The sequence below is a fragment of the Poromitra crassiceps genome, assembly GCF_964638095.1.
Source record: "Poromitra crassiceps genome assembly, chromosome: 4".
Classification (NCBI taxonomy): Eukaryota; Metazoa; Chordata; class Actinopteri; order Beryciformes; family Melamphaidae; genus Poromitra; species Poromitra crassiceps.
The window spans coordinates 32,234,331-32,254,177 of NC_139626.1; the positions used below are offsets into that span (position 1 = coordinate 32,234,331).

The 19,847-nt window shown below is 42.6% G+C and overlaps 2 protein-coding genes and 1 pseudogene across 3 annotated transcripts in view; 2 read left to right on the forward strand and 1 right to left on the reverse strand.

The window, feature by feature from the left end:
• Positions 1-19,847, forward strand: part of LOC310776128 (liprin-alpha-3-like) — a gene marked incomplete at both ends in the record, with an annotated part of 84,165 nt that overhangs the window by 5,712 nt on the left and 58,606 nt on the right. The window lies entirely within an intron of this gene.
• Positions 4,748-10,022, forward strand: LOC310774896 (potassium voltage-gated channel subfamily A member 1 pseudogene; annotated as a pseudogene). The gene is made up of 2 exons: positions 4,748-5,422; positions 9,117-10,022. The product of its transcript is annotated as a potassium voltage-gated channel subfamily A member 1 pseudogene (transcript).
• Positions 14,398-16,020, reverse strand: LOC310774897 (fibroblast growth factor 19-like; the record flags this gene model as incomplete). Its single annotated transcript, XM_083635002.1, has 3 exons — positions 14,398-14,688; positions 15,486-15,589; positions 15,960-16,020. 3 exons carry the CDS (start codon positions 16,018-16,020, stop codon positions 14,398-14,400), a joined length of 456 nt encoding a protein of 151 aa, XP_083491128.1.

Genomic DNA, 19,847 nt, shown 5'->3' on the forward strand with positions numbered 1-19,847 from the left:
ATTTATTTTCCCATAGACATTTCGTAAAATGCTTATAAAAAATAGTCTTACTTGTTCAAACCAAACGGTTCAGATATATTTAGAAACAGGAGAGACCACAGAACATTTCACTTGGACCAAAACATAAAAATAAAAAAAATCAAAGAAAATATTTTTTCAGTGTAGTTTTTTTCCATTTTGGTCCGAGTGAAATGTTCTATGCTCTCTCCCGATTCTAAATATAGCTGAACCGTTTGGTTTGACGAATAAAAACAATTTTTATAAGCATTTTACAAAATGTCTATGGAAAATAAAATGGCGGATAAAAGTCTCTGGTACAGTGCTGAAGCAGGAAGTAGGCAGTCACTTTGCCTCTATTGAGGATATGCAATCTGCACCACTAATGCCACTGACACTTACTGTATCACCCCCGAGACAAGATGTGCTGTCATCAATTCAAATGATTGAAAATGTATAGTGGCTTTATGACTTATAGACTGACTTAGCAAACACATTACCTGCACAAAATTAGTAAATTGATGGAATTGATAAGAATAGAGTTGTTTTAAAAGAAATGTTATCACAGTGGATGGATCCCCCCCCCTTCTAAATATCGTATTTTTATTTAAGAAAATATGTGATGTTTTTGACCCATCTCAGATTTTAACCCTTGATTGATAAACACTCCTAAGTCATAGCAAAACACATACATCTAATATAGACAAACATCATGCATTCTTGTAAACATTCCAAAGATGAAAGATGTATGTTCATTCACCATGCCATCACACTATATAAAGATGAAAGATGTATGTTCATTCACCATACCATCACACTATATAAAACAGACTTAGGTACTAGTCCATTGTACTGCGGTCACTGGAGGAGAGTAAACGGGGAGACGAGGTGGTCACTGGAGTATCTGGTTGTGACTTATGCCGGAGTTTATTTTTGAAATGTTGGAACACAAAGAACAACTCATCAAGAAACTGTATAAAGTATATTTCAATGGAATGTTCATGATCTATCTTTTTATATTTTGAAGAAAAAAATAGAAACATATCAATAAAGTGTCATAATTGAACATATTTCGACTATTGAGACTTAAAGTGTATGAATGTCAATGCGATCTAATGTGAACCAATCTCCATAGCAGCTTGAATGAATAACTGATTAACAGTCATGAGATGCTTTTTCAAAGACATTAAAATTGCTTCAAATCATTGAAATGACCTTCAAATAAATGGAAAAGTGATATCAATGCTGTGCCAGTTTGTGTCAGCTCTCTGACTGGTAAACTGTGTTCCTATGTGCATATTGAATGGATTGTTCGCAGTACTCATTGGCCTGTCATGAACACGATTCCTCAATATGAATATGTATTGATTGATATCATTTGATTTAATTTGAAAACAAACTGTCATTCTTCAATATACCTTTTTGAAGAAATGGACAGGTGACATGTCTTTTTAATGACATGTCGAAGGCGTATCTGCCCATGCAGCTCCCATCTTTGCCAGCAAGAGACATTGAGCCACCCTGTGCTCCTAAAATTAAGATTTATAATGGCAATCTAGGATTTTGAGCTCCACTGCATCTGAGAATGATGAGGTAACACCGAAGCTCTCAGCCCTGCAGTGCTAGTATCAAATAGCTAAAGTCTAATGTCTTTGACACCAGACACCAACTACATGCTAGACTCAATCCACACCCGCTGTAATATGCAATATTTTGTAATTTTAAGGTGAAGGGCCAAAAGCATGAGCGCAAAACAAAGGGAAAGTACACAGTGGATGAAACAATAGAAACACCACGTGAAGAAAAAAAACTTGAATTTTGAAGTAACTGAATCACAATTTACAAAGGCAGCTACTTAGGTGATTGCTAGTAACTTGAATAGCATAGCAGTATGCATCAGCTTCATAGGAGGTCTTTTATAGACAATTCAAAAGCCTTGGTGCTCAAATTGCAGGTGCATAAAAACATAGGCAAACTGCATTGGCACAGAGGAGCAGTGGGCACAAGGCGGGACACTTACTTTTTTAAATGCCACAAAACATAGTGTATGGCACACTTTGAAGCTGTCACTGCTCCCTCACAACATTCCCATATTCAAAGCTTATATACCCTACCACTAGGGGTGCCAAACTCATTTTAGTTCACGGGCCACATACAACCCAATTTGGTCTCAGACAAAGAAAATCAATAATAACATATAAATGACAAAACCTCACAATTGTCCCGTTTCTTTTAGTGTAAAGAACGACATTTTAAGAACACGTTTTCATGTAGGGTTAACGCAGCTACCCCTCAAACAAATGATCAAATCTACTGTCTGTAAGTGCATTACAATTGACGGCAACTGTGCACTTCTCTATAGTCAAAGGTGCTGAAAATACTTCACATTGGATTGAAGGACTTCAATCAACACCATTTCTAGACTGCAAAGTCAATCCTCTAGTGGGCCGGATTGGACCCTTTGGTGGGCCGGGTATGGCCCCGGGCTGTATGTTTAACACCCCTGCCCGGCACACTGCTAAACACGTTTCTAGAGTGGTTTCATGAACACTAGGGGCGGTCAAGTGCCTTCCATGGCCCCCCAATGACAAAACCTAGCTACCAATGAATCTTTGTGGCCAGTTCTGCAGGTATATTTCCACTTATTTTATTCAAAATTAGAAATGGTTTAATATCCCACTTGACACAGTTGAGAACAGTGAATTATAGATTTGAAGGTGTTGCCAAGGCAAAGAGGGTCATTTGATTCATATTAAGTGGCTAATTCATTGCATCATTGATGACATATGTTTGATAATGTGTAAATGTGAGCAATGTGTTTTCCTGTATGTGAAGGCCGCCATGAGGAAATGTTGGTAGAGACCTTTCTCTGATTTTTCTCCTTTGTCAGTACACCACTGCCCTCTGGTGGTAATACACAGTCTCAACAATGGTGTCTGCATTGCTGGGTTCACATGGATAAATACAGCAAGCAAATGATTAATCTGAATGTTTGCATGATTCAGTCTTGGCATTAGTTTATCAGTCATTCGTTAGTTAGTTTGTTTCTTTTCACACACAAAAAATATGGTTTTACTGTACATGTGTACATGTCCTGTACAAGAAAGGTTCATAAATGCTAAAGGTTCTTCCCAAATTGACTAAAATCTGACTTAAAATGTGGGAGTACTGTTCTGCAAAAATAGCCACTTTTCTTAGCAACGTGCAACATGCAATCCTATGATTTTGTCATGTTGAATTTCCTGAGAAATCACTCACAAGAAAGATATGACATCCTCTATTAGATATGATAATATTATTTATTTCTTTTGTTTTTATTATTAAATCCTCTTCGGGAATGCAATTCCACACTGTCATAAAATTGTGTTTTCTTTTTTAGACCACATGGGGAATTTGAGAAAATGGCTTTTGCAAAATATGAATAAAAAACCCACCAAAACAAATTCCATATCAGTGGAATTCCCCTTTAATTCATGATGATTCCAACCAATTTCAAAATGATATTTATACTTACATTATGTCATTTTCCCAAATTTGCATTCCAACAGTTAATACTATTGATCTGGGATACAATTATTATTTAAAAATTATGCCACTTTATTATTCAAAACAGTTATCTCAAGTGCAGGATCAATGAGATAGTAACACTCACACATGAACACAGACAATCACACAAACAGATTGTGACTTGATGAAGGACAGTGTGGGACCTCTTTAAGCCCTGCAGAGCGCCATGCTTGTTAGAGAGGGTAACACCAAGCAGCAGCAGAAGCCCTGCAGAGCGCCATGCTTGTTAGAGAGGGTAACACCAAGCAGCAGCAGGCAGGGGAGGGGGTGGAGAAGGGGGGGGGGGGGGTTGGGGTGACATTTGATAGTGAGGGTGAAGGTTGTCTAGGCCCATAGCATAAAAAAACGGTGGGAAAGGACAGGGAGGGGTTGGAGGGGGTCTCGCAGAGATTGAATTTCAACAGGACAGCATTCCCGAAAAATTTCAAGACGGACAACGTGAGACAGCAAGGGGCCGGCACAAGAGCGTGGATGTCCCCCGTGGGAGCGCAGTTAGCGTCCAACCTGGTGTGAGAGGTGAGCTGGAGCGCTAGGGGATTCTGTGGAGTGTCCATCATATCTAGACAGCCAAACAAAGACTTTGCGTGTAGGACAGACGGACATGATGACAGACAGAAAGACAGACAACCTGATGAGCCACAGGAGTCAAACAATGTGACTTTCCACCCTGCCATTACTCTCTGTCATCCCGGCTGCTTTACACTTTTAGTGAGTGAACCTTTCCATCTAGCTAATTGTGCACTAACAGTACCTGTAACCTGTTACATACATCTAATATTCTGGGGGGGTGCATTACATTGACTAGTCATTTTCACAGTTCACCTGTGTTCTTGGAAAATAAAATAAGTTACAGTAACATTTCTGTGCCGTTTTTAGATGGTGTGTCTAGCTGTCTAGGCGTGTTTTTGGGTGAAGGTCTGTGTTGGAAAGTATTTATTGAACAGCCAGGGGAAACACTGCCGCTCTCCCCATTCAGCCATTTGCTTCTAATGCCATCTGTAGTTTTCTCATCATAATAAGGCTGTAATAACAACTGCTTACTTATGACCCTTGCAGTAAATCCACTCATGGAACTGTCCCTCTGCTTTCAGACAGGGTTCAGAGCAGTTCCGCCCAGTTGTTCTACGAATTCAGAGGGCAGTGAGGGGTGCCGAATTCCCTGGCTGAGGATTAACAAACAGGAATGGAGAGCAGTGACAGAGGGGGAGATGCAGGAGGAGGGGGCACCAAAGACAATGATGGGGAGAACGATAAACACATGAAGAACCAGCTCAACACCGAGGAGAAGGGCGAGAAGGAGGTCAAAGTCAACGAGAAGGAGAAGAAGGAGAGGAGCAGCGTGTGGAGGAGCGGATGGGCACTGAGTGAAAGGCTGGCCATCAATGTCTCAGGGATGCGCTACGAGACTCAGCTTCGCACCTTAGCCCAATTCCCTGACTCCATGCTCGGTGACCCCCGACGGCGGATACGGTACTTTGACCCACTGCGGAACGAGCTCTTCCTGGACCGCAACCGGGCCTGCTTCGATGCCATTCTGTACTTCTACCAGTCAGGCGGGAGGCTTCGGAGGCCTGCTAATGTACCGCTGGATGTCTTTATGGACGAGCTGATGTTCTACGAGCTGGGAGAGGATATCATGAACCGCTTCAAGGAAGATGAAGGTTTCCCCAAAGAGGAGGAGAGGCCATTGCCAAGGAACGAAATCCAGAAAAGACTGTGGATGCTGTTTGAGCATCCCGAGTCGTCGGGGGGCGCACGCATCATCGCCATCGTCAGTGTCATGGTCATTGTGGTGTCCATCCTCATCTTCTGTCTGGAGACACTGCCAGAGTTCAGGGCCGAGAAAGAGATGCGAGAGGTAGGGAATGTGGAGAAAGCACTATGTCTGTGAGTCAGTGTCACTGTATGTCTGTGAGTCAGTGTCACTGTATGTCTGTGAGTCAGTGTCACTGTATGTCTGAGTCAGTGTCACTGTATGTATGTGAGTCAGTGTCACTGTATGTCTGCGAGTCAGTGTCACTGTATGTCTGTGAGTCAGTGTCACTGTATGTCTGTGAGTCAGTGTCACTGTATGTCTGTGAGTCAGTGTCACTGTATGACTCAGTGTCACTGTATGTCTGTGAGTCAGTGTCACTGTATGTCTGTGAGTCAGTGTCACTGTATGTCTGAGTCAGTGTCACTGTATGTCTGAGTCAGTGTCACTGTATGTCTATGAGTCAGTGTCACTGTATGTCTGTGAGTCAGTGTCACTGTATGTCTATGAGTCAGTGTCACTGTATGTCTGAGTCAGTGTCACTGTATGTCTGTGAGTCAGTGTCACTGTATGTCTGAGTCAGTGTCACTGTATGTCTGCGAGTCAGTGTCACTGTATGTCTGTGAGTCAGTGCCACTGTATGTATGTGAGTCAGTGCCACTGTATGTATGTGAGTCAGTGCCACTGTATGTCTGTGAGTCAGTGTCACTGTATGTCTGAGTCAGTGCCACTGTATGTCTGTGAGTCAGTGTCACTGTATGTATGTGAGTCAGTGTCACTGTATGTCTGTGAGTCAGTGTCACTGTATGTATGTGAGTCAGTGCCACTGTATGTCTGTGAGTCAGTGTCACTGTATGTATGTGAGTCAGTGCCACTGTATGTCTGTGAGTCAGTGTCACTGTATGTCTGAGTCAGTGTCACTGTATGTCTGTAAGTCAGTGTCACTGTATGTATGTGAGTCAGTGCCACTGTATGTCTGTGAGTCAGTGTCACTGTATGTCTGAGTCAGTGTCACTGTATGTCTGTGAGTCAGTGTCACTGTATGTCTATGAGTCAGTGTCACTGTATGTCTGAGTCAGTGTCATTGTATGTCTGAGTCAGTGTCATTGTATGTCTGAGTCAGTGTCACTGTATGTCTATGAGTCAGTGTCATTGTATGTCTGAGTCAGTGTCATTGTATGTCTGAGTCAGTGTCACTGTATGTATGAGTCAGTGTCATTGTATGTCTGTGAGTCAGTGTCATTGTATGTCTGAGTCAGTGTCACTGTATGTCTGTGAGTCAGTGTCACTGTATGTCTGTGAGTCAGTGTCACTGTATGTCTATGAGTCAGTGTCCCTGTATGTCTGAGTCAGTGTCACTGTATGTCTGAGTCAGTGTCATTGTATGTCTGTGAGTCAGTGTCACTGTATGTCTGTGAGTCAGTGTCACTGTATGTCTATGAGTCAGTGTCATTGTATGTCTGAGTCAGTGTCACTGTATGTCTGTGAGTCAGTGTCACTGTATGTCTATGAGTCAGTGTCATTGTATGTCTGAGTCAGTGTCACTGTATGTCTATGAGTCAGTGTCATTGTATGTCTGAGTCAGTGTCACTGTATGTCTGTGAGTCAGTGTCACTGTATGTCTGTGAGTCAGTGTCACTGTATGTCTGAGTCAGTGTCACTGTATGTCTGTGAGTCAGTGTCACTGTATGTCTGTGAGTCAGTGTCACTGTATGTCTGTGAGTCAGTGTCACTGTATGTCTGAGTCAGTGTCACTGTATGTCTATGAGTCAGTGTCACTGTATGTCTGAGTCAGTGTCACTGTATGTCTGTGAGTCAGTGTCATTGTATGTCTATGAGTCAGTGTCACTGTATGTCTGAGTCAGTGTCACTGTATGTCTATGAGTCAGTGTCACTGTATGTCTGAGTCAGTGTCACTGTATGTCTGTGAGTCAGTGTCACTGTATGTCTGTGAGTCAGTGTCACTGTATGTCTGAGTCAGTGTCAGAGGAATATAAAGTGAGGTTTTCAGGCTTTTGAGATTTCAGGAAAGTCGAATGGATGATATTGTGAGATGTGGCTGTAAGTATCTTCCTTTTAAGCAGAAAGGTAACACCAGCAAAATAGGGAGAACTGAACATGTCATTAACTGCGTGAAATCCTGCAATATCACTTGTATTAAATTCAACTCTAAATGTGGTACTGAATATGTTCAGGGTCTAGGCCGGGTATAGGATAAGATAAATGAGGGCAGTGGGTCATTTTGAAAAGCGCACTTCATTTGAACCAAACACCGATCAAACTTCTCCCAACAGTTTGTGTGGAGAGGCCACATGTGGAATGGAACTACTCCATTCATTCAATGCCACTTGTTGAAATAGAGCTGTGACTTACGGCTCAATGAATTTGTAAGAAAGTCCAGATCAGGCCTGCATGTGCCTCGTGCTCCTGAATGGGGATGTGTTGTGACTCCATGTGTCCAATGGAAACCTGATAGCAGCAGCAGCAGCAGCAGCAGCAGGTGTTTAGGTAAACACACACGTGGGTCGGTAAGTACTCCAGTGTGTTAAGAGGACGGAACATTGACATGGAGACAGACAATTATTGACCAATATGGTTGGAAGCAGACCAGAGAGAGACACAGGGAGGCTTATGGCGTGATTATTTTAGTCGGCTATTTGATACAGTTGGATTGAGGGAGGGCGCAGGGTGCAGGGAAATGGGCGGAGATTGGAATACAAAAACAAGGGGAGAGAAAGGAAAGGGGACAGTGAGGTGAGAGGTCATACACAGTGAGGTGAGAGGTCATACACATAGCACAAAGGTGAGCCGTGACCTTCCCGATGGCTCAGATCTGGAGACGTTGAATAAGTGACATTCGTTGTGTCATGTTAACACATTCCTCTAGGACTGCTGCGCTCGGGCCGCGCTGCCTTTTGCACGAGGGGAGCTGCCAGGAAACTACTGTAACCTACTCGCATGTCCCAGTCAGCGGGCCGAGCCAACCGCGTGGGCAATGCTGTGTGTGCTGGCTGCAGCGGCCGGGGTGATGGGATAGCGACGAAGGTGGAGACGCGCGGGCGGGGAGGGGGTGCAGCGTGGGGCCACTCTCATGTTTCTCTGTGGAGATCTCAAGATGCTATATATAGTCTTAGGAGAGCCCCGGGCGCACATCAACACATAGATAGTCCACCTTTATTAATAAACACCGTCACTGACCTGCTACTGAAAGTCGCGACACGAGGAATAAGTTAGTGTCGATTTAAACGAGGCACGTTTATATTACACGTTACGGCGGCGGCATGCTAGCGATCCGGTTTTCTCATTCACACCATACTTTTTGATTATGTTTTATGACTTGATAAGGAAATATAATGTGCTTTAATCAAAACAGCTACTTGACTGTACAGAGCGTGGACATACTGTACAGAGCGTGGACATACATGGAATGGGAGACAGGTGGACTGACAGAGAGATTGGCATAACTATGATTGAAATGTGAAGTCACACGTGTCAAACGCTTTGGTAATGTTGATTGATTGATTCGACTTGATCAGAAGAGCACAAAGATCACATGTCAGAAATTGTTTGGAAATGAACACACAAGTAAATAGGTCGCCATAAATTAAGTTGACATTCAAATTGGGGACAATCGCCCTGTTTTTGTTTGTTTGCTTGTTTGTTTGTTTGTTTGTTTGTTTTTTACTATTCTGTATTTGGAGGAAGATGTCTATTACAGTCGATTCTTGTTATTGTGATACTTATATGCAAAATTTTACAAGTCCATCTTTTCTTTCCCCCCTGCTCTCTCCTCTTTCAGGATTATGTTTACAAGTACTACTCCTATCCAAAGAACATATCAGACACCATGCCCCCACCGCCCGGCGTCTTCCAGGACCCCTTCTTCATGGTGGAGACCATGTGCATCTGCTGGTTCGCCTTTGAGCTCCTCATGCGCTTCCTTTGTTCCCCCAGTAAGCTGCACTTCTTCAAGGACGTCATGAACATCATCGACTTCAGCGCCATCCTGCCCTTCTTCGTCACGCTGGGAACAGAGCTGGCCAAGGACAATGACGCTACCCCGGCCACGTCCCTGGCCATCATCCGAGTCATCCGCTTGGTGAGGGTCTTCCGGATCTTCAAGCTGTCGCGTCACTCCAAGGGCCTCCAGATCCTGGGCCAGACGCTGAAGGCTAGCATGCGCGAGCTGGGCTTGCTCATCTTCTTCCTGTTCATTGGAGTCATCCTCTTCTCCAGCGCCATCTACTTTGCCGAGGCCGACCACACCAACACGTCCTTCGTCAGCATCCCGCACGCCTTCTGGTGGGCCGTCGTCACCATGACCACGGTGGGCTACGGCGACATGTACCCAGAGACGGTGTGGGGCAAGATGGTGGGCTCCATGTGCGCCATCGCCGGCGTGCTCACCATCTCGCTGCCTGTGCCCGTCATCGTGTCCAACTTTAGCTACTTCTATCATCGCGAGACTGAATGTGAGGACCACAACCAATACACCCACATCAACACCTCGGTGTGGGAGGACGAGGAGCCGGAGGAGGAGGACACAGAGGAAGGGGACGGGGATGCGGAGGGAGATTACTATGCCATCGAGGGCACCTGCAACCCTCTGAATGGCACTCTGTTGGGTGGACTGTGTGCAGGGCAGAGCAGAGAGTCCAGAGGGGGGAATATGTATTTAAGAGAACCACTAGTGACTCAGGTGTAACAGACTGTTATGAGTGAATGAGAGAGAATAAAGAGGAGTTTATTATAAGTCCAGGGAGTCTGAAGAGAGACTAGCAAGCAGAAACTGGTAAAAAGTGTGAAGTGAAATCATAAATATAACACAAATGCACTTACTAACACACCAGACAACCCTTAACTGCCTTTTAATGTTCTTACCGTGTTGATGATTTTTTACAAGGGTCGGTATTTAGAATAAACAAGAGTTGTCACTGAAAAGCCAACTTTTGCCCGATAGTTTAAAATAAGCAGAATAACAAATTACTGTGAGTATTACTTTCCAGGGTCATGATATGAATGAAGCGATGAGCTGTAAATTATGAAGCATATTAGCTTTAGCTTGTGTTTGGAATGAAACCGACTTTCTGAATTTCTGTGCCTTGAAACTATAATGTCTTAGTACCGGCACTTTGTGCCTTCATGTTGAAATGGAAGCAGATGTATTGGCAATGTGGATATGTCATATCAATCATAGAAATCAGATTAGAATAGTCAACATCTCTATAGTTTTTGCTAATGTGCCAGCATTCTCATTCACCTGAGAGGACTGGCATAACCTTTTGAAAAGGAATGTATAACACCATAGCATCACTTGACACACTGATGTTTTGATCGCTAATGCCAAAGGCCTGTATTATCTGCTGGATTGTGAAATAATTGTTTTTAATAAAGATTCTATTTTATTTATTTTCTTAAAAGATGTGGTGTTATTTGTGCCCCATGGTGTTTAGGTGCTGAGCAGCTGGGTGATTATTTGCAGAAAATAAATAAACTTACCCTGGTAGGCCTACCTAACCTTACGCTGCCAGATGGGGCGCCCCCATCTGGCAGCGTCAGGTTAGGTAGGCCTACCATTGCACAAGGATAAGATGCTGCCATTTTGTGCTGAAAATGTAGGATGAACACAGGTGCAATCAACACACTAATGAGGGTTTCCAAATTCCAATCATTGGAGTTGGAATCCCTCATTAGTGTTTTGCTTGCACCTGTGTTTACCCTGCCTTTTCGGCACAAAATGGCCCCCATGAAAAGGGTCTATAGTCCACAAGTCCAAAGTAAGCAGCTGCAGTGCGGGCTGCTCCAGCACCGCCTGCAACAGTAACCTTTTATGTAGGCTGTAAATGTCAATTTTCCACATCTCTAATTGTTTGGCATAAACCCCTTGGTCATAATATTTTGTACAGCTGATATAGTTTGGATTGCTGATTCAGCCAGGAGATGTAATTTAGAAAATATGTGTAAGCCATCTTAAACAGAACGAGCAATCAATTGTCAAGTCATGTAAACTTCACAGCCACAAAATGTAATCAGTCACAAATGAGCAGATAATTACTGCATGGGGAATAGAAAGGTGTCATTATCATAGGAAACGTGATTTCACAAGATCCTGTGCAAGACGCCATTGACAGCAATACTACTGTACTGGCACAACCCTTCTGAAATGAGTAGACAGTTTGGTATTGCACTGTTAATTTAATCTATGAGGTATATGTGATACATTAAATTGGAGAAAAACAATTATATACTTAGGCTTCTTGAACACAACTGTTAATCACAATGTCCTGACAGGTTGAGTTTGTCTTTGGACTCTAGTACGGTCATGACTGACCTTCCCAGCACCTACAGTAAGCAATATTTTTTTCCCCATGATGGCGAAGGCTAGGCGAAGGCATGACCCGCCCCTCTCTGCCTCTGATTGGCTGACTGTACTCAGCTGCTCCCACCTTCTTTCCAGGCAAGCCAGAATTATCTCAAACGTGAGCAGCAGGTGCAAAACACAATTAAATCAACAAGCATGAGATATTTCATTATATGGAACGTTACAATTGCAGACCCTATATCTGAGTTATTTAGGCCTAGTTAGCCTATTGCACAGACGTGTAATTTTTTCTTGTCATTCCAAATTTAATCACATTGTTGCTCTGATTAAGTAGACGTACAGTTATTTGTGTAAAAAAAAGACAGCTAAAGCAGAAGCACTGATTCAACTTAATTACTCAAGTAAAAGGAAAAAAGTACAGGCTCTGAAATGTACTCAAGTATAAAAGTAAAAGGTTTTCTGTGCAAGGCAAATCTCACATCATATTAATATAATTCAACTCAAAACATATTTTAAGATGCATAAAGACTATACTTTCAGAGAGTTGAATTGCTCTTTGGTGCTTGTGGGTTTGACCCTCAGTGACTTTTGAGGTTGTGGGTTCGATCCTCAGTCAGTTTTGAATGTTGACAGCCAGAGGAAAGAGTCATTTAAAGCCCTGAGAAAACCTCATTCGATCTGTCTGACTTTGTGTATATGACATGTCTGGATCTCTTTGCAGTCTGTCCACAGTGTCCATTTCTCTGGATCTGTAGGAGGCGCTGTGTCGATCTGTGTATCTGCCTGTAGGAGGCACTACGCTGGTGATGTTAAAGACAGGGCAGTGCTGTAATATGTCTCCTCCATCGGGAATCGAACCAACAGCCTACCTGTCAGACAGAGACAGTGACACAGCCACTCAGCCGACTGAGCTATGAGCTGTTCGGAGTTAAATTTCTGATTTCTACACACTGTATTCACACTGACAATAACACAGAGCATAAAGAGTGAGACAGGTGAGATTTGTACCAGTGAGTTTAGCTAGAGTCAGGAACTGACTAGTCTCCTTCATCAGCTTATTTCTATCAGTGTTCAAACTACTGATAAAGAAGGATCACTGCTGCAGCTTATAATGCGAGTACTTTTTAAGAAATAGCCTGAGGCTGGGATTGAACCAAGAACCTTTACATATCACACAACATTCACATGTTTGTCTGAGTGAGCTATAATCCACTTTCTCTTAAGCTCTTATCATATTTAGTCAACCTCATCCTGATTTTATTTAGTCAAGTTTTCGTCGACTAAGTGTCTAAGTATTTTCATCTCATCTTAGTCAAAGAAAACTGTAACTATTCATTAGAATTTCCAAACTTATTGTAAAGATATATTAATCTGTTATTCTGGAATTGTTTTAAGGTTTGAATGTGCAATACAGACACAGATGTTTAACTTCTTCTTCTCTTCTGATTTGATCTCTTCCCAATTCGTCCCTCCCTAATATTTTTAGTCTAGTTTTCACCAGTGAAAATAGGTAGTCGACTAACATTTTTCCTCATAGTTTTCGTCTACGAAATCAACACTGCTATGGATGCATGTCTCCACCTAGTGGTGCACTCCTCTTCCAAACTCACACGCACTTTTCCACAACTACACCATGTATCTGAAACAATGTTTACTTACTGTCAATCTCATCAAAGTTTCTGAAGACCATCTCCACGTGATCCCACTCCATAAAGCTGCATTTCTAAATGAAGGGCTGGGCAAACACCACATACTGATACATATTTCAATTCAAATACATGTCACTCTTGAATGAGTAAATGGGCATTGACACTATTTTTATATAACCCTTGATCAATTCTCATTAATCTTTTCTTTTTTATTTGTCTTGAATGTGATTGGATGAACGTTTGACTCTAGGCCAATCACAGGCAGAGCGGGTGCCTCCAGCCTTCGCCATCATCCGGAAAAAAATATCGCCTACATACTGCATTGGTCTCAAGCTCACTGGAACACATAAGCTTTTCCACCACAACAGGATGGTGACGCATGGAACGTTATGTGTGAACCATTTGGCCACTAGAGAGCGCTGCTGCCCACATATACAAGACTCAGAAGCATGTTCCCCAACCTTTTTCTCCTATGAGCTGTGACAGATCAGCAGTACTGTAATATTAGGACCATCCAGCAGGTGTATATTCTCCTGAATCGACCTCCTGGCTTGTTTTATTGTGTGATCATTATCAAATTGCTGTATCATTGCCTCTGTGTTTGCATTTATACTCTTAACTGTGCTACAAAAGTGCACAGATTGAACTAAACAGTTTATGTCACATTACATGTTTAATGGCATTCAGTGATTTTCTTTTCTGGTCATACAGAATAGGCTAGTACATTCATAAGTTCCTTGGACTTTCCACTTATAAAAGTTAACACTATCAGCTGCATATTAATATCAAGTCAACATTATTTGGCAACATAGGCCATATTTTACTCACATACGCACATGACATTCAATTTATAAATAATATGCAAAACATAGCAAATAAGTTAGAAAAATAACATTGGTATTCAATGTTGAAGACAAAACAAATAACAATTTAGTATCACCCTGCACTGCAGAAATGGAATTTCAACACATCAACACCATAATTTAACTGGATTCTAAAATCAAGATCAAGTAGTCTATATTCAACCAGGACAACACAGTGAGATTGTTTGAATCTACAGATAGACTTATCTGTGCAGTGTATTCATATCCGGTGTCTCTCCTTCATCTTTACTTGTCCACTGAGAACTGAGGACTGACCATAGAGTTTAGGCCCATTCCTAGAGGATCGTCTGAGTCCATGTTGAAACTTTCTTGAGCGTGTGGAAGCTGTTCAAACACACTCTCCACTGACAAAGTATTCCTGAGGGGTAAGAATCGAGTAAAGGGGAGGTGGTGTCTGTCTGGGGAATGTTTTGATGCCAGCGACACAGGAAGCCTGTGGTGCGTAGACAGGAAACGGGTGTATCCATCTGCCAGCAGCAGCTCTCTGAAGGTGCAGTCAGCCGCTGTGTAGTGCCTCTGAAAATCACAATGCAACATGTGGTTGACTTTCTTTTTGGATTTGTATATATATATATATATAGGCTATATTACAGGATCTGTCTATACTTGTTTCATATCAAGGACCTATTTTAGTCCACATTAGTGACAGTTCTTGACTTGAGGGGATATATTGCCTCTCAGAAGCATTCCCTAATCGTGCTAACTTCTTGTTATTTAAATACTGGTGAAGTTAAACAATGCGTTGACCCCTGTAACCCCCTCAAGGACCCCTAGTGGTACTCCGGACCCCACCGTGATTACCACTGGTTTAGGGTATTGTAGTGTGATGACCCTCCCACTTTCCTGGGCCTATGTTGCAGGAGTCTGGATGGGGTCCTTAGGCTGATTGGGTGCACCTGGGCCCAGTGTGCTCTTTGGCCTTTAAAACCTTTAGACATTCAGTGTCTCTCTCACACCGATGCACCTTTTTGTCTTTTGTTCTGTTTAATGTAGTTTGTGTTGTCTAGTTAAATGATTTACCCTTAGTTTTAAGTTATTGATTTAACTTTTACTTGGGCATACGACTCCTCCTATATTACAACCCAGCTCAAGGAAGTAAGAAAGGAGTCATAAGCCAAAGTAAAAGTTAAAACACTAAGGAGTGTACAACAACAACATAAACTACTAGATCAAATAAAAGAACAGAACAAAAACGTGTGGTCTGAAGGCTTTTAAAGGCCAAAGAGTACACCTGGCCCAGGTGCCCCCAAAGACCCCAACCAGGCTCCTGCCAGACAAGGCCAGGAGAGTGGGAGGGCCGACGCAGTGCTTACCTGTCCTCTCAAATGGCCTCCACTGTCCACACAGAGATAGAGAGACGATGACAGGCCCTTGATGACTGTCTGGCCGCGTTCAACTGATCTCAGCTCCAGCACACCTGGAAACACAGAACAGAAATAAACCAACTGATCTCAGCTCCAGCACACCTGGAAACACAGAACAGAAATAAACCAATCGAAAGCCACTTTGCTCCAAAAGTCGATCCTGTATAGCAAACAGTCTTTGCTGCATTCAAATGAGAGATGCCAGCCCAGGACCACATGTCACCCCCCCCCCCCCACCCCCCACTCCCAAATAAAAAACAAAAAAAACAAGGGGCTTCTGTCTAACTGTTAACTTTTTATATATAATATAATAGACCACATTCGATCGACATCAATGTACTGCAGAATATGCACATTCTAAAGGAGGGAAAGGAGTTGAATGGCATCCAAGTATGTCCTCTGACTTGTCTGCCAAACACTCACTGTGGAGAGTCTGAGCAGCACCTCCTGAAACTCTCCCGTCTGCGCTCATCTCCAGATACATCCCTCTCCTGTGATTCTCTGCAACAAAAGAAGAAGACGTCAAAGTATTTGAGCGAGAACATCATCTCGTCAATATCATTCAGACTGAATGACATTGACATAAGACATTGTTAGTTATGAATATAATATTATTCAGACCCGACACATTGTTTAGTTATGAGTATACCTGTGTAGAGGTGCCTCTCTCTGACTTGATCGCTCAAGGCCAAAATTGGGCTGGAGTCGGCGATGTAAAATGATCGAGAGAAAGTTAGACGAATGATGAAGAGAAAGGCAGAGAAGAAAGAGAAGCAAGTGTGTGGAAACATGGCCATTGAGAAGAGGAGACTGAGTCAAATTCCAGATAAAGAAAAAGTAAATAATATAAATAATAAATACAAAATAAATAGCGTATGAATAAATAGACAAGAAATATACAGTTGCCTGCTTGATCAAATTCTAACTCGGGCCAAAGTCTGGGCCCTTATAAAGGAGTGTGTGGGGGCCACAGAGAAGGAGGTCCTAGACACATTCTATGTATGGGCTTCTTCCTGGTCCAGTAAATTATACAAGTCTTTCCTCAATTCTACGTATACTGTTAAGTCCATCAGCGCCTCAAGTGCTCTTCGGAAAAATGTATACAAACCAATTAATAGAGTGAAACCAAACATATGTCACACAGTGAGTTTGGGTATTGCCACTGTTACTCCACTTCTAACAAGTAGTTGAACATCATTCTGGACTGGTTATGTATAAGAAATATATCGTTATACATTTTGAGTATAGATTCTCTGACTTAACAGAATAATAAAATTCTCATGGGAGAATTTTGTGTTCTCCTAAATGGCTGTGAACATTTTCCTATACAAGCAATATACTGTACATAATATTGTGTAAATAATATACCGGTATTATAATTTAGTCCAAAATGCAGATTTCCATCATTGCATTCAATAGATCTATAATAAAAAGACAATGATTTTGATGGTCTGCCTTGATAAATATTGGTAAAAGTGCTTACTCATGTTCACACCAATCAACTTACAGTAACCCAGGGAGACGGGGGAGTATTTTCCGAATTTCCACTTCTTCAAAATATACACATTTCACAACTGCAACAGTAAATTGTGACTCACTTCCGATGTTAGGAACAGTTGTGTTTATCTTTTTTGTGCGTGTTTGTGTGCGTGCATGTGTGCGTGTTTGTGTTTGTGTGTGCGTGTGCATGTGTGTGTGTGTGTGTCTGTGTGTGTGTCTGTGTGATATGGTTTGCACATAAGGCCCCGGAAAGGGACACTTTTGTGATGGGTCATTCTGGGAAACATCAAAAGGATGTTTAAGCAGGGCTCATTTGTCTGGCTGCAGGAGGCCTGGTTCTCATACGTTTTATTTTTTTACCACATGCGCAGCTGCGCGTGGTCAAGAGACGGCTTTTTGGGGTGAGTCATTCATTCATTCAGTCAGAAACGGATAACGGTGATGATGTCATCAGTGATGATGTCATCCGTGTTGATGTCATGCCAAATATTTTGGTGGTTTCATCCTCATCAGGTATTTTGACTCTTGACTATAAGAGGGCCAAGTCTTCATTAAGAAGGTCCTCATGTTTTTCTCTGAAACGGATTCTGTTGAGAAGTTCTGCGTATGTTCTGTCGTTGCCTTGGCGTCATTGGCGATGGTTCTGTTCCAGTGTTACACAGCTGAACATCTGCCAGAGGTTGAAGATATCGAAAACATCTTTAAATCTGCCAAACTATGGCTGTTGAAGATGTAGTTTCTTTGAATGGGCTTGTGCTGCATGAGGTCGCCTGGATGCTACATGACGCACGTGGTCCTCGTCCTTGTTTTAATCAGACAAGCAGTGCATCGATAAGCTGTTGGCAGGTTGATGTATGATAAACTCGCCCAATAGAAACTTCACCTGTGAGTCCTGCAGTTAAACCAAAGTCTGGTCTTCTGGACCAATAAGGCTTTTTGAAGGCGTTTACTTGAAAAACTGTCAACTGAAAGCCAAATGGAGCAAATGATTTGAGGTCTGTTGGTTGCACTGCAGGTTTTACAGACTGATGATACAAATAATCAAAGCATGTTTGGTCAGGGAGGACAACAGATCGGACCAGCCAATATCCTAGCCTAGGTAAACCCAGCCCCCACGTGACCTGCTCTCTCAGTTCCCAGTCACTAGGTGACTGAGAACAGGTCTGAGAGCAGGTCACGTGGGGGATGGGTTTACCCAGGCTACCAATATCCCACTTCTAATAAGGGTCCAATATTGCTCTGTTGTACCTATGGTGCTCCTCGAGCAAACAAGGAAGTAACTTTGGTCACAGAGTGAACCCTCTTGGGACCCTCTTTGTTAGTTCTCGCTATGGATTTACATAGAAAATGACTAAGTACACGAGTCACAACATGTACATGTGAGTGTTTCTGGCAGATCACATGATCAAGTTAACGTACGCTCCCTCGCAAGTGGAGAAGCTAATCCAAGTGCTGCCTCTGGCTAAAAGCTGATTGACTTGACTTGTCTTCTGAATGATGCTAATTTCTAAAATGCACTTCCTTGATAGCTGCATCATAATGAGCAGCAGACCAAACATATATGAAGTGCTTGATTGAGCTCTAATTGGAGAAGCAGGCCTCCTGCAGTCAGACGAATGGACCCTTAAACATCCTTTTCATTTAATAATTGAATTCACCTTTATTTATACAGGGGCGCCTCACTGAGAGCAATGCTCTTTTTCAGGAGTGTCCTGTTCACATTAGATACAGTACATACATTTACTAGGTTACATTACAATACTACACAACACTGCATATCTTTAAACTGTGGGAGGAAACCCACACAGAACATGCAAACTCCACACAGAAAGGACCGGGGTGGAGATTTGAACCCACGGGCCTTCTTGCTGTGAGGCGACAGTGCTGCTAACCACTGAGCCACCGTGCCGCCCTTTCAATGTTTCCCAGAATGACCCATGACCCTGAGAGTCACAAAATTGTCAATTTGACAACAGGAGAGGGAATTGCCCCCTACCCACCATGACCCTTTCTCTTTCTTTCCGGGGCCAAACCATATCACACACACACACACACACACACACACACACACACACACACACACACACACACACACACACACACACACACACATACACACACACACACACACACACACACACACACACACACACACACACACACACACACACACACACACACACACACACACGCAACTTGACAGTGCTGCTTTTTTTACTCAAGAGTTCCACTTTCTACTTCCTGGAAAAAAAACTGGTCCATTGGAGTGAATGGAGATGTCGGAACTCTTCTCTGGAAGTGCTGTACTGTCACAGGAAGTGTCAACACAATAGGAACTGATTGGCTGACCCCTGCGTTGGAACATAAGGTGAATATTTGTTGTCTTTTTGTTTATGTGTGTTACCCCACACATAAACAAAAAGACAACAAAATATTTGAAGAGAATGAATTTTGGATGTAGCGTTTTAGCAATTTTTACTGAATGCTAACTAGATCATGAGAGACTGTGCTAAGCTGTATAGCTGTCATTGCTGACTTGTCATTGTATGTGGCATGAGAAGAAAATAAAGAATTAATTCACTCACTCACTCACTCACTCACTCACTCACTCACCTACTCACTCACTCACTCACTCACTCACAGGTAGTGGTACACACACTTATCATGTTGTCATCCCTTGAACAATACGTATGTATTAGATAGGCCCACTGTACTCAACAAGCTTGCGACCATCAGAGCAGCCATTTTGTGTCTGAAAGGCAGGATAAACACAGGTGCAACAAAAACATTAATGAGGGCCCCAGCACTGGA